This window comes from Monomorium pharaonis, chromosome 6, assembly GCF_013373865.1.
Source record: "Monomorium pharaonis isolate MP-MQ-018 chromosome 6, ASM1337386v2, whole genome shotgun sequence".
Classification (NCBI taxonomy): domain Eukaryota; kingdom Metazoa; phylum Arthropoda; class Insecta; order Hymenoptera; family Formicidae; genus Monomorium; species Monomorium pharaonis.
The window spans coordinates 9,739,379-9,759,412 of record NC_050472.1 but is presented as its reverse complement, the minus strand read 5'-3'; the positions used below and the strand labels follow the sequence as shown (position 1 = coordinate 9,759,412).

General features: G+C 34.5%; 2 protein-coding genes across 6 annotated transcripts in view; both read left to right on the top strand.

The window, feature by feature from the left end:
• Positions 1–7,525, top strand: part of LOC105836032 (fasciclin-1) — a 154,451-nt gene extending 146,926 nt beyond the window's left edge. For all 5 annotated transcript variants that reach the window (XM_036288855.1, XM_036288858.1, XM_036288857.1 and 2 more), the window contains one exon: positions 7,212–7,525. In XM_036288855.1, coding sequence (XP_036144748.1) covers positions 7,212–7,405 — 194 coding nt within the window. In that variant the 3' untranslated portion in view covers positions 7,406–7,525. The remainder of the gene's footprint in view (positions 1–7,211) is intronic.
• Positions 7,526–11,407: 3,882 nt separating this feature from the next.
• Positions 11,408–19,124, top strand: LOC118646199 (neurofilament medium polypeptide-like). Its single transcript, XM_036288578.1, has 2 exons — positions 11,408–11,488; positions 15,512–19,124. Exon 2 carries the CDS (start codon positions 18,208–18,210, stop codon positions 18,955–18,957), a length of 750 nt encoding a protein of 249 aa, XP_036144471.1. The 5' UTR covers positions 11,408–11,488; positions 15,512–18,207; the 3' UTR covers positions 18,958–19,124.
• The last annotated feature ends 910 nt before the right edge of the window (positions 19,125–20,034 follow it).

The window sequence follows — 20,034 nt, the reverse complement described above, 5'->3', positions numbered from 1 at the left end:
ATATCCATGATGTAAAATACATTCATGGATATTTCAAAAAGTATATACGTTATAAGCAACATGCTTATAACGTCTGCGAGCAAATATACTTGACAGGTCCAGGTAAGTATGTTCATCGAATATTCATAAAAGTACATTCATGTATATATGGAAAAGTACACGCATGTATATACATACAATATACACATCACGTCACTGGCAAATATACTTGCTAGATCCATGTAAGTATGTTCAACGGATATCCGTGAAAGGTATTTTTTTGGATATTTAAGAAAGAACACGTGTGTATGTACATAGAATATACATACAATGTTTGCCGGTAAATATATTTGCCAGATCCATGTAAGTATGTTCAACGGATATCCGTGAAAGGTATCTTTCTGGATATTTAAGAAAGAACACGTGTGTATGTACATAGAATATACATACAATGTTTGCCGGTAAATATATTTGCCAGATCCATGTAAGTATGTTCAACGGATATCCGTGAAAGGTATCTTTCTGGATATTTAAGAAAGAACACGTGTGTATGTACATAGAATATACATACAATGTTTGCCGGTAAATATATTTGCCAGATCCATATAAGTATGTTCAACGGATATCCGTGAAAGGTATCTTTCTGGATATTTAAGAAAGAACACGTGTGTATGTACATAGAATATACATACAATGTTTGCCGGTAAATATATTTGCCAGATCCATGTAAGTATGTTCAACGGATATCCGTGAAAGGTATCTTTCTGGATATTTAAGAAAGAACACGTGTGTATGTACATAAAATATACATACAATGTTTGCCGGTAAATATATTTGCCAGATCCATGTAAGTATGTTCAACGGATATCCGTGAAAGGTATCTTTCTGGATATTTAAGAAAGAACACGTGTGTATGTACATAGAATATACATACAATGTTTGCCGGTAAATATATTTGCCAGATCCATATAAGTATGTTCAACGGATATCCGTGAAAGGTATCTTTCTGGATATTTAAGAAAGAACACGTGTGTATGTACATAGAATATACATACAATGTTTGCCGGTAAATATATTTGCCAGATCCATATAAGTATGTTCAACGGATATCCGTGAAAGGTATCTTTCTGGATATTTAAGAAAGAACACGTGTGTATGTACATAGAATATACATACAATGTTTGCCGGTAAATATATTTGCCAGATCCATGTAAGTATGTTCAACGGATATACATAAAAAGGTACATTTCTGAATATCCATTGATGTATATAAATTAATATACGTACAACATTCGTATATAAATATACGTGTATGTTCTTCATTTGTATATTTATATCATAAATATGGATATATTATGGATGTCTATAATATGTTCATTATATGGATATACTTTTATGTTCGTCTATATATATGTATATAATATCCCGTATATTCTACGCACATTCTGGATCAATAACGGATATCCATAGAATATCGTGTGCTATCTGGGTACATACACACATACAAGCGGATAAAAATATTTAGACATACTGACTATATACTATTGCAGAATATCTTTTTTAATGTGGAAGCATGTGAGAAACAGATATACTCTGAATAATATAGTTAGTAAGTTTATGTTCCGTATATATACAGTGTATTAGACTTTATACGTATCGCATTATTTATAAAAATAATTGGTAATCAATGAAATAAACATGTAAATATTATGTCGTAAACTCCGCATTGTCGCAACAAAAAAGCAATGTTATTAAGCATATATACATATACACAAGCGGACAGAAATAATAGACATATTAACTGCATAAATTCGGATACGTCGTTTTTTTTTAACCCAATATTATATTGCATTGTATAAGTGTATTAAACTTTATACGCATCGCGTTATTTATAAAAAAAGAATTAGACAAGCGGACAGAAATGCTTAGATATGCTAACTGTACTAATTCAAAATTTATCATTTTTTTCATAGAAGCATGTGAGAAAGATATTTTTGAACTAGTGTAATTAGTATATTCCTACAATTAAAGTATTAATAGCTGGACAATTGTATAAAATAATGAATGCTATATTTCATAATGGTTTGTATATTGAGGTAGGACATTATACAAATATATGTAGAGAAGGATCATCTAATATTTGGATTGAAATTGATGATGTGCAAATTAAAAAAGTCCGCTGGCCCAGAGGTGCTAAAGATCTATATGTTCTTTTCTTACAAAAAGTTGATAAAAAATAATCATAAATTGAAAAATTACATAAACTCTAATTGATCTGGTTATGACATTCAACAAAATAATAGGCAAAAATGAGGGTGAGCGTTTTCTTATTAAATATATATGCATAGAAATACATTCTTGTATAAAATAATTATTAATTTAATACTATAATATGTGTGTCATAACAAATTATTTTATAATTAAAAAAAAAACAAGAAATTTATCCTTTTTGCAAAAGCAATAATACAAAGAAGATGCGCTAACTAAAATTTGTGTATGAATTAGATCACCTACTTATTATTTCTTTTATTACTATACTTTGGCTGAGATTCATAATTTGAAGTTCTATGAAGCCCATATCAGATTGGAGATTAAAATTAAAATTGAATTGAAATGTAATCAGAAAAACAAAATCAATACACTTTTGTTTTGATTTGTTAAATTTCAATTCAATCTCAATCTCGATCTTTAATTTAATACGTACTTTAATTTGTTTTAAGAGTCTCCATATATATTATAATAAAAAGAAATGAGATACCTAATACTACAAAATGAGTGAAATCCCAACAAAATTACCTTTTTTAAAAAAAGTACAAAAAAGCGTAAAGTATACGCGCGCGAGGAACGTCCTCAAAAATGTATTGTTACGTGCGAGCTCGCGTGTGTGAACGTTATTTTAGGCGATTTTTGGCAATCGTTTGGTACATGTACCAAAGCGTACCAAACTATACCAGAACCAATGAGATATAAGTAAACTTATCTTGTTGGTTCTGATACAGTTTGATGATACATGTACCAAACAATCGCCAAAAATCGCCTTTTGTAATGTCAAACCTAAGTTGTTTTTTTACATTATTTTTATACAATAAACGTGTATTTTCTATACAAAAATTTTGGTTTCATATTTACATACCTGGTAAGGCTATTTTTGACGAATGTCGCGAATTGACGTGCCGTCGAGCACGTCTAGCGCCCAATCTGGTCGTTTGTACGCAGCCGAGATTTGCGCGCGGGAAGTTAGGCACGTGGGCCGTTTCAGTCGGAGGTAATTCATCATCGTCTCGGGTTTTTCTCTTTCTTTTTGTTCGCGACTTTTCCTCGTGCGGAGGAAAAAGTCGTGACAATATATACACTGGCGCAAAAAAAAGAGACAAAAATTTTAACCGATTTTTAGGCAATCTTTAAAGTGATGCAACTTTGCGAAAAATCATCCAAATTACATGTACTTTTTTTTAAATTAAAGGGCAAAGACTCTACTTTGAGAATCCCTAGGCGAAAATTTTATTTGTTAAGTGCGAATTTTTCGTATCGCATGAAAACCAAACATGTTTTTTTAAATTGAAAATAGTAGAAGTTTATTATCATTTTTTACAAGTTTTTTGTTAAAATCTGGCTAATATTAATCCAGATTCTTAAAGTTCATTTTTTTCTAAGCAATTAAAAAAAAACATGTCGATACGATGTTTTTTGTTGATTGCACACGAGTTTGAAATTTGCACTGTATTTTAGGGTATTTTAGCGAATAAATACGGTATTTTTTGAATATCATGAATTTTGAGTATCAATATGATATTGCATATTGATTTTATTCGTGTTTAACTCAATCATATTGCCGTCATCAAAGTGATCCGATGTGCACCACGTAAAGAATGACGGTCGGATTTTGTACATCATGTGGCCCTAAGAAGGCTGATTTTTTAAATAAAATTTGAACTTTTATTTTTTATGTATGAGTATGTATATATGTATGTGTGGGTTTATGAGTATAGAGCAATGTGATCTTCTGTTGACTTCAGTGAAATTGTTGCGTTAGTTATCCGTTATATTCAGATCAGTAAGTACAAATTTCTACTGATGAATTTCAGTACCACATGATGTACAAAATCCGACCGTCATTCACCACGTGGTGCACATCGGGTCACTTTGATGACAGCGGTATGATTAAGTTAAACACGAATAAAATCAATGTGCAATATCATATTGATACTCAAAATTTATGATATTAAAAAGATACCGTATTTATTCGCTAAAATGCCCTAAAATGCAGTGCAAATTGCAAACTCGTGCAATTAACAAAAAACATCGTATTGATGTTTTTTTTTAAATTGCTTAGAAAAAAATGAACTTTAAGAATCTGGATTAATATTAGCCAGATTTTAACGAGAAACTCGTGAAAAATGATAACAAACTTCTACTTTTTTCAATTAAAAAAAAAACATGTTTGGTTTTCATGCGATACAAAAGGTTCGCACTCAACAAATCAAACTTTCGCCTAGGGATTCTCAAAGTAGAGTCTTTGCCCTTTAATTAAAAAAAAAGTACATGTAATTTTGATGATTTTTCGCAAAGTTGCATCACTTTAAAAATTGCCTAGCAATCGATCAAAATTTTTGTCTCGTTTTTTTTGCGCCAGTGTATATCACGCAATAATTCCTCTGAATGACGTGATAGGATATGCTCATGCAAAAGTAATTTTATCATCTTTGAACTTTATAAAAATAAAAATAAATTGATGGCTGTACGACTTAATTAAAAATAATTATTAAAGATGAAAATATAATTCTAAATAGTAAATATAATTTGCTTATTTATTTAATTTTGGTTCTAACCATTGAGAGCAAAAGCTGTAAACTACATATTATGTAAAAAAAATTCGCTCTTTCCAATAAAAATATTCATTTTAAAATAAATTTTGGGAACGGTATAAAAAAAAACAGAATTTTTTTCAAAAATCATTATTTTTAATGCTTTCTTTAATTTTAAGAGAATTGGAAATATTTTTATTGGAAAGAGTAAGAAATTTTACATAAATATGTACACGTTTGAAAAAAAAACAGGAAAAAAGAAAATGGTGAAAATTTACTTCAAAGCGATGTCAGAACGCAACATATCAAGAAAATGACAGCAGCGCCCCCACTAATCCTGTGGGTTTAAAAGTCTAAAAAAATTCAGTTTGTTTTAATTCATCTTGAATCACGAATATTTTTCTGCAGTTTAAATGAAATCAGTGACTATGATCCCAAATTTCATATGCGGATTCCGTGAAATGACTCATATATATATACTGGTCAACAAAATTAGCGCATACAAAAATTTGTGTCAAAAATTTGCATAATTTCAAATAAGTATAACACCGCGAAAAATAAACCCATTTCCATTTTCCAAAAAGCATTTTAAAGCTCGAACTCTCTACTTTTGAATGAATTTTGGCGATTTTAATTATCTTTTTTTTTTCATGAAACGGCACAATGATAAAGCTCGATCCGTCAAAAGTAAAAATTTTTACACAACTTTGCTATGTTACGCCTGCTGTGGAAAAAATCGCGAAGACTTTCTGCTACTTGCATCTGGGAAAGTCTCAATGGCGCACAGTACAATTGGACACGTTGCAATTGCCCACCGTGCTATTAGACACGAAACATTGCGCACCGTTCAATTGCACACCGTTCAATTGGACACCGTTTGATTGGACATAACGCATATTATTAATTTATTTAAATAAATAAAGGTATTACATTGGACATGGTTTTTTTTGCACACTGTTCAATTGCGCACAGTTCTTTCGCGCACCGTTCAATCGCGCACAGTTCTTTTGCACATCGTTCAATTGCGCACCGTTCAATCGCGCACCGTTCAATGGCGCATGGTTCTTTCGCGCACCGTTCAATCGCGCACGATTCTTTCGCGCACCATTCAATCGCGCACGATTCTTTCGCACACCGTTCAATCGCGCACAATTAAATTAAGCGCATCTTGAATATTCATACATCATGACTGTTGATACATTTATTAAGGCCCCCGCACATACTTTTACATAACGCATAACGTATGTACATAAGCAAATTGATTGGTCTATAAGCAAAGTGCATAAGAAATTCAACCATCGAATTTCTTATGCATTTATGTTATGCGTTATGCAAAAGTGTGTGCGGGGACCTTTAAGCCGTGATTACACTATAGGTTGCGGGTTCGGTTGCAGTTGAGGTTACTGTTGGAAATTGGAAACCAACCAATCACAGCAAGTGATGCTTTGAGGTGATTAGTTAGTTCCCAATTTCCAACAGTAACCACAATTGTAAATTTGCGCATATTTGACCGGAAGTGAACGTTTTTTTAAATAATTGCTATATGTAATCGTTTGTATTTCGTCTAAAGAGATTTGAAGTGCAATTAAAAGGGGGAATTTTAAGATGCTCTGTAGCATTGAAATTTAGTTTAGTTACTGTGTCTTAAGTCTGACGAATCCTGTCGGCGCGCAGTTTAAAATAAAAATCTAAGAAAGTTAAAATTTAAGAAAAGAATTATATCTATCACTAAGATCCGATGTTTGAACGTTATAGGCAATTTGCAACTTATTGATATATTTAACATATTACGATCGGTTAGAAGTAATGTATTTATATTAAAAAATAATAATAAATAATTTTTGTATAAAAATCCGTTCTTATACCTGGCGCATTTATTTAATATTATTATTTTTATAGAGAAAACAAAATTTTTGACCTTTTATTTTGAAAAACAATTTCTTGTGATTTCGCACATTTAAATTTATTTTGTATTATGTAATAAAATAAGAGCAATATAAAATAAAATATTACTTATCGTTAGATTTATGTAATAGCATTCTCTTTAAAAACACACATACGCACGCACGCGCGCGCGCACACACACACAAACACACACACACTTGGTGCCCGGTTTTTTTTTTGGTAAGGTAATTTATCATGTGCTACCTTTTGCGAGACTTTAAACGTGCTTAAATGTGGTACGTAAAATAAGGATAATAAAATTCGTAGTTACGTGACTATAAAATTTTCGCGGAGACGTCCGCTAGCGAGAAACGCGATTCATCAGTCGTCAATAAAAAAGAAAATAATACACGATCACTACCAAAACAAAATTTATTCTTGTGAAAGTGTCAGTAACATTTTGCTCGTTTTTTTGAAAATTTGGGCAGCAACTAACGAAAGATTTTCGTTCAAATATCATCATCAAATCTTTTTCTTTTTCAGGTTACTATCTGGAATGGGAGACTAAAATTATCAGAGTAGTCTATCCAGATGTCCAATGCAAGAATGGTATTATCCATTTGATCAATGGAGTGTTTCCTAAGAAGAGCGGCTTCCAAATGACAGGCGGTGCGTCGCTGTCCACCTTTGCACCCCAATTAATCATGATACTGATAATCAACCAGTGGTATCTGTAAAAATTATCATCGCCGCGTCGCATCGTCATAGGAATTCTTTTTGGGAGCCGTCTGCGATTGTACTCGAACGACGATGACGACGTAACGCGGGAAGGCACAGCAAGTAAATACCAAAAAAAATCTCAATTTTCTGGGACGGAAATATCATATTACTCATAAAACATTTAACTTATGTAACATTATATACAATGTATTAACAATTATATATGAATATTTATGTGCAAATTTATATGTATAATTTATACTTATATATAATAAACATTATAAGAAAAAAGTAGAAAATATTTAATATTAATAATATTTGTAATAAAATATTATAGTGTACAATTTTGCTTCCGTTTTTTTTTTGAAATTTGAGACTTATTGTAAAAAACTGTTTGTATATTTACAATTCAAAGTATTGTCTATCGCTGACCACTTTTTCCCATCTTTCTGGCAGCATACAAATCCCGCGTCGAAAAAACGGGTCATCTTTTGATCCACGAATCGATCCAATTTTTCACTTCTTTATAAGAACGGAAGTGTTGGTCAGCCAGGCCGTGTGTCATTGATCAAAACAAGTAATAGTCAGAAGGAGCAATGTCTGGAGAATACGGCGGGTGGAGTAGGACTTCCTATTTCAACGTTTCCAAGTATGTTTTGACGGGCTTTGCGACTTGGGGTCGAGCATTGTCATGCAGCAAAATCACTTTATTGTGTATCGTTGTATTGCGGCCGTTTGTCTTTCAGTGCTCTGCTCAAACGCATCAATTGCTTTTGTTACGTCTGGTAGACTCCACGATTTCCCTTTGTCAGAGAAACAAATAACTTAGAAAGAAATTCCGTTTCAACGGTCTCCGATAATTTTTTATGCGTCTAGGATTAGTCTGTTAGAAACGTGACAACAAACATGGATGGACGAAATGACCAAGTTGATAAACTTCTTTTGAATATCGAGTCAACAATAAATAAATTTTGAAAAAACAATAAATTTTGAAGGTAGAAATACAAAAAACAAACTTGTGGTCTAAGCAAAGTTTCACGTTTCCTCACAAAAAAAGAAGCAATAAAAGTATCTAAATATTAGCAAAAAATAAATAACCGTTTCCTCCATCTGCAAACAATACCGTCACATGTCTAGGACGATAAAGAATTATTTATCTTTTAAACCCAAAGGGAAGATAACGCGATAGGTCGAATCCCTTCGATAAAATTAAAGGAATGTGGGAGGAAACAGAAACTTTCAACAAATTACTCAACGTATGATTGGTCAAAAGAGAAAAACTATTTCTCAAGTAAGAAAACGTATACAATAGAATTCACCCACCACACAATTCTGAAAAAGAATCCTACCAATTAGAATATTTGAATTATTTACATCTGGATCCTCCCTCTATAAGACTCTGTATATATAATATCAAATCTTGAAGAGAACCAGTTAGTTAATAGTCAGTTGTCAGTCGAGTTAGTAGCGAGTTAGTCAGTAATCGGTAACGAAAAAAATAATTAAAAAAAATAATCATGTAGAATCAGTGCGCGAGTAAACTTTAGTGCCGTTCCATCCGGTCAAGAAATCCCTTTGATTCCGACAGATTTGCTCGAGAACCAGCAATGAGTAAATCCCACAATCATAATTTCTTTTGTTTTTACGTTACTCATCTGCTCCCTTCCGTTTTAATTCTTTAAGACACGCTCTTATTATTTATAAATAATTCCCTCACACTTACACGAACTTGAGGATCCCGCGAGCGATTCTCGAGTTTCCTTACACTTACACGAACCTGAGGCTCTCGTGTGCAAATCTCAAGTTCCCACACACACGAACCTGAGGCTTCCGTGTGCAAATTTCAAGTTCCCGATACCATCTTACAAGCTTGAGGAACCTTTGTGCGATCCTCGAGATATCCAGACACCATTTTACAATCTTGAGGAATCCTCGTGCGATCCTCAAGTTATCCTTACGCTATCCCACAATCTCAAGGAACCCCCGTGTGATCCTCGAGACGTCCCCGCTCCTCCTGCTTCTCCTATTTATTCCTCAATTAGTTCCCCAAAACCCGAAGATGTTCCACCCCCACTCTCTCCCGCGCTATTCTTTATCCCCTTACGATTTCAAACATCTCTGTTTTCCTCATGAAACCATTTAGTAAACCCCCTCGACTATTTTTTTGCTCCGCGTTTACAGTTATAACTATAGAATTAAAAAACAAAAACTTTGTTTTTCTTTCCTCGCCCACCACATACTTATTTAATATTTGTACAACTATATTCATACTCACTATGCGTCTTAAATTCAATTATACCGTTATTACAAAATTGTCAAATCACGACTTCAGCGCTTATTTGTATTTTCAAAATTTTTATTTTTATTTGTTATTAGAATAAATACTTTTATTAATTTTATGTAAAACTTTATCATTTATTTAAATTAATAACGACCTCCCTTTATCCCGAACAAAGACTGCACCTGGTCCGATCCCGAGTTAAAACGATTTAATTCGTTGACTCGAAACTTGGACCGACGGACGCACGACTTGAAACGGGTTATAGCGGGCCTATCAGCACGTTGATCTATATTTATAAGTCACAAAAAGTGCGTTCGACCCGAGGCACCTATCCTCTCTTAATTTGTGTGCCTACGGGAATTCTACATATTTGTTACGCCCTTCTCTGCCTTACCTGTTCTTCCTGAAGTATCTTTCCTGCCAAATAAATAGAGTAAAATCCTATAAGGCTGGACGTAACGCTTTCGATACAGATCACCTGTGATTGTTTCAGTCGGTTTTAGTAGCTCATAATACACTACGCCAAGCTGGTCCTACCAAATACAAAGCATGACTTTGGAGCTGTGAATATTTAGTTTGGCCGTCGACGTAGAAGCATAGCCAGGAAGTCCCCATGATTTTCTGCGCTTGGGGTTATCGTAATGAACCCATTTTTCGTCCCCAGTCACAATACGATCCAGAAATTCCTTCTGTCTTTGCCTTGCAGGCAGCTGTTTACAAGCAACAAACGCCGTTCAACATCTCTCGGCTTCAACTTGTACGGTACCCAATTTTTTTATTTCTGAATCATTCCCATGACTTTCAGGCGTTTTGAAATGGCTTGTTGAGTCACTCTCAATGATCCTGCCAATTCTTGCGTTTGACGCGAGTCTTTATCAAGTAATGCCTCCAAATCTTTATCTTTAAAAGCCTTCTCTCTTCCACCGCCATGCCGGTCTTTGACGTCAAAATCACCGTTCTTGAAGCGTTGAAACCACTCTCGGCACGTTCTTTCACTAATAGTGGCCTTATCATACGTATTTGAGAGCATTCGATGAGCCTCAACCGCAGATTTCTTCATATTGAAGCAAAAAATTAAAACCTCCCGCAAATGACAAGAATTTGGCTCGTAAGCTGACATTTTCAATCGAGAATAACTTTATGATGCAAACACAAATCGACTAATGTTTTGCGGCGTTATATTTACAAATGTCTAAGCTTATTGCATGATGTCTACGATTTATTTATTTCGACCGTTACTATTTACCGTTACAGCCATCTATTGGCGGAAGCAAAGTTGTACACCTAGGCTGGGTTCGGGGAAACGCTATTAACGTTAAAAGTATCATTCTATCCTTGTTGCTCAATGAATGTCGAAGAAAGATAGAGCACGTTTACAGCGCCAAAAGCGTGCTCTCCGAACCCAACCCTAATATCTATATCTTAAATCTTAAATATGAACACTAAGATAATACAAAAGGTAACACATTTAAAACTTGATATTACAAGACAATTATTATATTTAATTACATTACGATTTACGGGGAAAACTTCATGTAAATTGAAATATTTTAGTAATTTTTTTATTGCTTAAATTTATAGGAAATTTTCCGTAAAATATGAAAAAAAATAGTAGAAACCGATTTGAGACTTCCTTCTATGTTATTTTCGTCAAAAAGTAAACGGTCGAATTGGGTGAAGTACTCAGGTAGACGAGTCGGGAACTCAGCCTTTCAATCCCTTTGTAATAAATATTGATCTGGCTGTGTTATAAGGAACACGAAGAGGAACAGGAAGATCTGCTCTATGACCCTGGAATCGCAGGTTAAAAAAAAATGCGGTAAGTTAAAATACAATCAGTTTGACAAGAGCGTGTACGGCAAAACTCAAAAACTTGAAATAATACGTAAATAGAAACAATATGTACATATTATATATGATAGACTGCAATGCTTTATTATTAATAAGTTGTCCAGTCGCCTCCATTATCAATAATTGATTGGCATCTCCGAGGCATACTTTTTACTAATTTCACAGCATAATCTTTAGACAAAGATCTCCATATAAATCAAATATGTCGAATTAACTGCTTGACAGTCCATATCTTCTTTCCTCGGAGCTTAAACTTCATGAGCGCCCAAACATTTTCTATCGGATTTGTATCCGGTGACTGTGAAGGCCAATCCAGTACATCAACATCATTTTCTTGTTTCCACGCAGTACAAAGTCTACTCCGATGTTTTGAATCATTGTCCTCTTCTAGTAGCCAATTTTCATTTTTCCTTGTAAACCACCTTTGGGCAGATAGTAATAAAGCTCTCTCATATATTTTGATCATTTTGGCAGCGTCCAAATTGTTTGTAAAGATGTGTAAAGTGCCAAATCCCTGTTTTGAGAAACAGCCCCAGACGTGCACCTTTTCCGGATGTTTAACGGTCCACTGGATTAGTTTATTGGCGTGGGTAGACCAGGCACGTCTGATAGAAGACTGCCCAAAACGAAGCTTCGTCTGAAAAAATTACGTTGTCCCAATAGCGGTCCAAATTTTCTTTTGCCCAAGTAAGTCTTTTTTCGACGTGTTTTTCGGACAACAACGGTTTCGTTATTGTACTTCGAAATTTCACTTTATGAGCCAGTAAACGTCTTCTTATAGTATCACATGATATATTTAGACCATTTTTATGTAAAACCGCTTGCCCGCCACGCAATGATAAACAAGGATTCTTCTCAAACACCCGTAAAATCATTTTGTCTTTTTTTTTCGTCGTTTTTTGCACAGAGCCACGATCCGGCAGGTCATCAACGCTTTTGACCTCGGAATAGCGTTTCACCTACTTACTCACAAACGCCTTAGATTTTTTCATATACTTAGCAGCCGTTCCGTACGATTTTTGGTTCTTTCGGATGCAAACATAGAAACACAGCTTCGTAACGTGATGCGTACGCGGCACTCATGTTGAAATACGTCCTTCTGTGACGAAAGTCAAACGATAACAGAGGCTTTCTAGACAAAGCATCTTGGGAGAGGAGCCCCGCTATCGGATCGGGGGGGAATCCTCCCTCTAACGGGTTCCAGGAAAAAGTTTTGCCGTACACGCTCTTGTCAAACTGACGTAAATTACGATTTTTTTATGACTTTTGTGACTCAAACTTTAAACGCGTTTTTCTCGAAACGCAAAATTTCACACACCGCACAGTGGGAAAAAACGCGACGTTAAGGGACAAAAATCTGTACTTACGTCAATTTTCAATCGAATTCAATGAAATTTGGTATCCTATAAGTTTTTTGGTCGCTGAATCTGAATTCACTGCCAAAAATTAAAAATTCAATATAGCAAATTTACCATGACTAACAAAAGTGCTATCAAAATGGTTATTTTGGTTGGGATATCAAGAAATCTGTCTATATCAGCAAAAAAATTTTTTTGGATGTGCACTAGACTGTTATTAGTTAATTGCAAAAATAAATCAATTTATTTAAACAAATGAATCAATTTATTTAAACAATAATTAAGCCTCCTCACCGCGTCAAGGTTACAGTCTACAAAGAGGGTTTTTTAATTTTTTTTTACATTTTTTTAAATTTTTGTACGTTTTTTTGTATTTTTTATATTTTATATATTATTTTTATTATTTTAATATAGTTTAAAATTATGTTTTATTCATCTTCACTTTCAATATCACGTTCTTCACAATTACTTAGATTTACTAAACTCTTAGCTTCATCGCTTAATTCTCTTATTTTATTCTTCTGAACAATTCGCAATGAACTAATTACAGGGTCAGACAAGATCAACATAAAGTTCATCAGTCTTCGTTATTAGCTTTACGTGAAAATAATCTGCTGTGATGTGCTCTTGCTTGTTAAAAAATTTTGTTATTGGCTTTCTGGGCTTCTTCTGACAAACAACCAATAGGTAAACCAAACACTTCAATTATTTTACGTCCATGAATTAATATTTTATGTACAGTAGGGGGCATTTTGTACCACGAGTATAAGTTAATAAAAAGTTTCGCAGTGTCAGTAGCATATATTTCAAATTGGTCATAATTGATTTCTAGTCCGCATGTGATAACTTGTAGTAAAGTAGAAAATCGTTTGATTAATTCAATATCAACTCCAGTAATTTCAGCAACTATTTTAAAATTGTCGAAAAATCGTCTAGCTGTGTTGCCATCGTTAGTGGTCCCATATCCTTGTTTAACAACGTCAACGAGAATGCCTAGTTTAGATCTAAGATTATCTTGAATAAACTTCTTTTGTTCTGCTTTTAATTTCTTATCCTCACCTTTAGCATAACTTTTTTGAAACGGTAAATTATAAGCAATATGGAGGATACACTCCATGAATCTAATTCTGCAATGGAGAGAAGAGAGACCAAAATAAAAATATTCTTCTTGAATGTTCAGATTTTGAAGCGCACTCAAATCGTTCATCTGATTTGGCAAAGCTCTGCATATATTACATGACGTCGAAGACTTTTGGTTTGTGATGGCATTGCACGCTTTTCTATCTAGCATTGTACAATATAATTTGTGAGTCACCATATATGTAATCTTCTCAATAGTAATATGTGTTTGCTGTAAATGTGCTATTTTATCGGAATAATAATGATATTCTTGTTGAATTTTTTCTGTTGTTTCTTTAGCAAATTCAAATTTTATTGGTCGACATAATCTTACAGACAAAGGTCGAGTATTACGCCATATTACCTCTCCATTCGAGGATGTTATATTTAGAGGCACGTATGAGACCATTAGTATAGCACTGTCATTATTTATTAAAGTTGTATCATTTGACCATCTTTGTTTAAAGTTTTGTTGACCGGATGCGCCATCTAAGCCCCATTTGCCGTATAATATTGCTGCAGTATTTTGTAATTTTTTAAGATCATTTTCTGTCGGTAATGAAAATATACGGTCTGCAGTGTGATCTAGTAAAGATTGTATTTCAACTTCGGCACTTCTTTCAGTAACTGTAATATTGCTCGGATAACAATCTCGCTTGGCAGCTGATATCTTTGGATATGGAGGATATTGTTTATTACCGAACATAATATTATTATGATGACGAAGACTTTCATATTTAAATTTGGTTAGCCCAAGGTCCATATACATGGCTAATGTTTTATTAACTAAAGTATCATTCTTCTTAACTACATCTATGGGTATTTCACATGCTTCTTTTGCTGACATGGTAGCTTCGGACAATATTTCATTATTGTATTTACAACGAAGCTTTTGAACAAGTCTTTGTTTCGTTTTTATAGATGCTACTTCAGCCTTTACACGTGGACGTCCACGAATTCCTGTTTTTTGTTGTTTATTAATAGTTGAATTTTTGTTAATATTGGTGAAAACAAATTGGATTTCCTCTTTTAAAAAATGTGCATACTTTTTTATAAAGTTTTTGCGTGTACGATGAACTAAAGTCCAGTATCTTTTGTACCGTTGAAGAAAATGGTTATTTAAATACTTCCGAAGTTGTTTTAACTGTTCTACATCGTATTGGAATGTCTTTTGAATCATGTTCATAATGACATCCAAATTTGATTATTTCGTACTTTTTTTGGTCCAAATCCATTCACATAACTGACTTGATTTAATTGTGAATACGTAACTCGAAAACTATTGTAATTTTTCGATCTTTATGAAATTTGGTATAAATATTCTATAGATAGTTGGCCACAACATGTAGTGCTCCGATTTTTTATTTTTAATTTAAAACGTTGTTATTAATTGTTTAAAAAAAATTTTTTTTTTAATTTCCCGATTTTTGCAAATTTGCAAATTTTAATAAAATAAAAACGACATGTGCGTTTTTGCATAAACTAAAAAACCCATTTTGGTTTTTTTGTTTCAGATTGTTTTTGTGACCTGTACGCTGCACGGCGCATTTTTCAGACGCCATTTCCAAGCCGCACTGTTATTATAAAAAAATTAAAGTTTGAAAAAAATATATTTTTTACATTGTAATGTTCATAAATTGTCTTTAAATTTTAAATCAATCTACGCGTTACATTTTTCAAAAAAAATTCTTGAAGAACAGACTGTTTACATGAGGTTCCCCCCTTAAATATTAAAATAATAAAATATCTTAAAATATCCCGGGAAAAAATGCTTTATATAAAAACATATAAATACACATATAATATGTCTATATATGTTTATACTAGTTTTCTATCTTTTAAAAAATTTTTGAGAACTATTGAGAATTGTCGCCAGAATTGTTACAACTATCTAGCACCTTTACTCAAGTGTCGTGCTGATTTCAGGGATAAAAAATTATTTACAAATATTTAATCGCCAGAACTCTGTTTAAAAACAATATCAAAGCACAGAATTATACAAGAATTACCGAGAATTGTCATAACTACCCAGCACGACTTCTTTACTCAAATGTCGTGTTGATTTTGAATCTAAAAAATTATTTACAAATGTTTAATCGCCAGAACTCTGTTTAAAAACAATATCAAAGCACAAAACTATACAAGAATTATCGAGAATTGTCGTCAGAATTGTCATAACTACCCAGCACGACAACTTTATTCGAGTGTTGTGTTGATTTTGGGCATATAAAATTATATGCACACGTTTAAACGCCAGAACTCTGTTTAAAAACGATATCAAAGCACAGAACTATATCAGAACTATAGAAAATTATCGTCAGAATTGTTATAACTATCCAGCACGACACCTTATCTCAAGTGTCGTTCGGATTTCGTTTATATAAAGTGTATGTTGCTGTGTGTGTCTAGAATTCTACAGGTTTTTAAAAAAATTTTTGAGATATTATAAATTTTTTAAGTAAAAAAGATGTCGGTCTGAAGCATATATAATATATTTGCATTACGCGAGCGAGCAAGACAGTAAGGGAGGCGAGCAAGATGAGAATTGCAACATGCAAGGAAGCTCGATCCGATTCTCGAGCTTTCTCAGCATACTGTTATTAATTGGCCTGTTTTTTTCGCTGTACTGCTGCACTGGTGTAATAAGTTAGAGTGAAAAAAAATGGGCCCGTGGCACACGCTTTCCGTAAGACGTAACAGTAAAGTTTTGACCAATTACATACTCGATTTAGCCAGTTACTGTTACGATCGCCCAATCCAATCGCGTCAAAACTTTATTGTTACGTCATACAGAAAGTGTGTGTCACAGACCACATATTTGTCTTACTCTAACCCGTTGCACCAATACAGCAGTGCAGCGATCAACGTTAAAGACGAGGAACGAAACAGCTGTAAACATGCCAGTGACTGAACAGCATTTGTATCGCATGTCGTCCGACAAATTGTACGCAGTTTGTCCTGAAAAAGAAAAAAGCTATTTAACTTTGTATGCTGCTGATGCAATTGCTGGTCCTTCGTTTTCAACGCAATAATAATATCAATTGTTGAAATTATACTTAATTTCTTTTTTGGATATTATTATTTTTATTTTTGAACAGTATTATTATTTATTAAATATAATATTGAGTGTAGCAATTTGAAGCCATTGAAGTAGTAATTAAAAATTGGTCCGGTACGCTAGACCTCACATCTATAAAAAATAGATGTGTTCAAGCAGTAATTAAAAACTGGTACACTAGACTTCTCATCTATAAATAATAGGTGTGTTGAAGCATTAATTAAAAATCTGTCTGGTACGTTAGACTTCTCTTCTATAAATAATAGGTGTGTTGAAGCATTAATAAAAAATCTGTCTGGTACGCTAGACTTCACATCTATAAATAATAGGTGTGTTAAAGCAAAAACTAAAAACTAATCTGGTATGCTAGATCCCACATCTATAAATAGATGTGTTAACAGTATCAAATGTTAAATTTAATGTGGTATAATAGGGCTACTGGCGAAGGTCCACGTAAAAAAACCTAACGCGCTATTAGTGGCACCTCATGGGTAGCGCGGAAGCCACTTAAAAATTTATATTCTTATTATTTAGCTTTTGCTAACTTGTCAGCTCTTTCTATTTTTATTTGTGTATTTAATAATTTATTACAAATTTTTATTATGATTTAAGTTACATTTTTATTATAATTAATTTCTTATAATTTAAATAAGACAATAAATTAGATGAATACTAGAAAATTAAATAATAAATAATAGGATCAATGATATCAATGATTATAATATATAATATATAGAATAATATACATATAGTGATTAAAAAAAAAAAAATGACTTCCGTTTCCGGTGTCGTAGAGAGTGACAGGTGTGTGTGTGGCGTGTGAAAGAGTGAGTGAGTAAGGTGGTTAAGAAGCAGAGAATAATTGCGAGAGGGGTGGTAGTGAGAGAGGGTTTGTTGGGTGGAGTAGGGGAAGAGGAGTTGAAGCGGAGAAAACAGTAATTAGTTAATTAGAGAGGAAAGAGAATTGAGTGGGCAGGTTAGAGAACATAGAGAAAGTAAGGAATAGAGAGAGGCAAGCGAAGAGGAGTAGAGAGTAGGAGGGAGACACGAGCGGCGCGAGTGGACGGGCGGAGAGTTAGAGAGGCGGGCGAGTGAGTTCGTGGAGAGCGGTATAGAAAGAAGTAAGTAAGTTAGGAGAACAATAAGGAGGGTATGGCGGAAAACGAAAATAGAGAGGAGGAGGGATTAGGAGGAGAGGAACAGGTGGGGGAAGAGGGGGAAAAGGGGGGAGGGTTGAAAAACAAGGGAGATGTAGCGAAAAAGAAGGGGAGGCCGACAAATTTAGAAAAGCTGACTAGGGAAAGAACAAGGAGCATGAATAGCATAGAAGAAATGTTGATAAGGGGAAAAAGGAAGGAACGAGAGCAGGATGAGGAGGGGATGGAATTAATGGAGGAGGAGGAGATACTTAAAAGAAGCAGGATAGGAAAGGGGTCTCCGGAGACGAATGAGTGTAGAGGGGGCAATTTGGGTAAAATATTAGAGGAATTAGGAAAGTTAGGAAAGAAAATGGACGAAGAAAAGGAGGAGTTGAAGAAACAGATAGTAGATCTAAAAAATAGGTGGGAGGAGGAAAGAAGAGAAATGAGGGATAGGATAGAGTCGTTGGAAAAAAGAATAGAAGACTTAGAAGAGAAATTGGAGAAGGAGGGGGATAAAAGGAGGGAAACTTTAAAAGAAGAGGGGAGAAAGGAAGGAAAGGAGGGGGAAGGGGGGATAACAAGAAGAATGAGAGAGGTCGAAGTAAGGTTAGACGAAAGGGATAGGGAATCAAGGAGAAATAATATAATAGTCAAAGGAATTAAGATAGGAGAGGGAAAGGTGGAGGAGACAATAAAAGAATTATGGGGGGGAATAGGTATAGAAGAAAGCCTAAGGGAGGTAAGGAGAGTAGGGGGGTAGATAGAGAGGGGAGAGGGATGATGTTAGTAAAGTTAGGTAGCTGGGAGAGCAAGAAGAGGGTGATGGAGGCAAAGAAGAGATTAAAAGGTAGAAGGGAGAGGATAGATGACGATTTAACGAGAGAGGAGAGGAGAGCGAGATGGAAAATAGAAAGGGAAGCAGATAGAGAGAGGGAAAAAGGGAAGAGAGTTAATGTAGGATATATGAGGATGTGGGTAGATGGGAAAGTGAAGATATGGGATGAGATAGGAGAAATGTGGTTTAGGGAGATAAGGAAAACGAGTAAGGAGAGACAGTATGAGGGGAGGAAAGGGGGAAGGAAAGGAGGGGGAGGGGAGAAAAGGAGGGGGGAAGGAGCAGGGAAGGGAGGAATATAAAGTAGGATTTTGGAACGTAGCAGGGTTAGGGAATAAGGACAAAGACTTTTGGGAAGGTTTGAAGGATTGGGATGTAATTGTAATGAGTGAGACGTGGGTGGATAAGGGAGGATGGGTAAAAGTGAAGGAAAGGTTACCGAAGGGTTACGTGTGGGATGCACAGTGGGCGGGTAGAGAAAAATTAAGGGGGAGGGCAAAGGGGGGGATGGTAGTGGGAATAAGAAAGGGGATAAAGATAGATAGAAATGGGCAGGGGGGGGGAGATAGAGGGGGTGTTGGTAAGAAAAATGTTTGGGAGATGAATGGTGGAAGGTGATAGGAGTTTATGTAAATAAAGACCTAGAAGCTAAAATGGAGTCGTTGAAAGGGTGGATGGAGGGGAGAGAGGAGGGAGTGAGAATGATTATAGGAGGAGATTTCAATGTAAGAACGGGTAGTGAGGGGGGAAGATATATGGAAGGTGAGGGGAAGAGAGAATCGAGAGATGCTACGGTGAATAGTGAAGGGAGGAAGTTCTGTAGGTTTATAGGAGAGATGGGTTACGCGATTATAAATGGGGATGTGAAGGGGGATGAGAGAGGGGAATGGACGCATGTGGAATGGAGGGGAGGATCGGTAATTGATTACGTGATCGGGGACGAGGAAATAAGAGAAAGGTTGATTAAAATGGAGGTGGAGGATAAAATAGATTCGGATCATC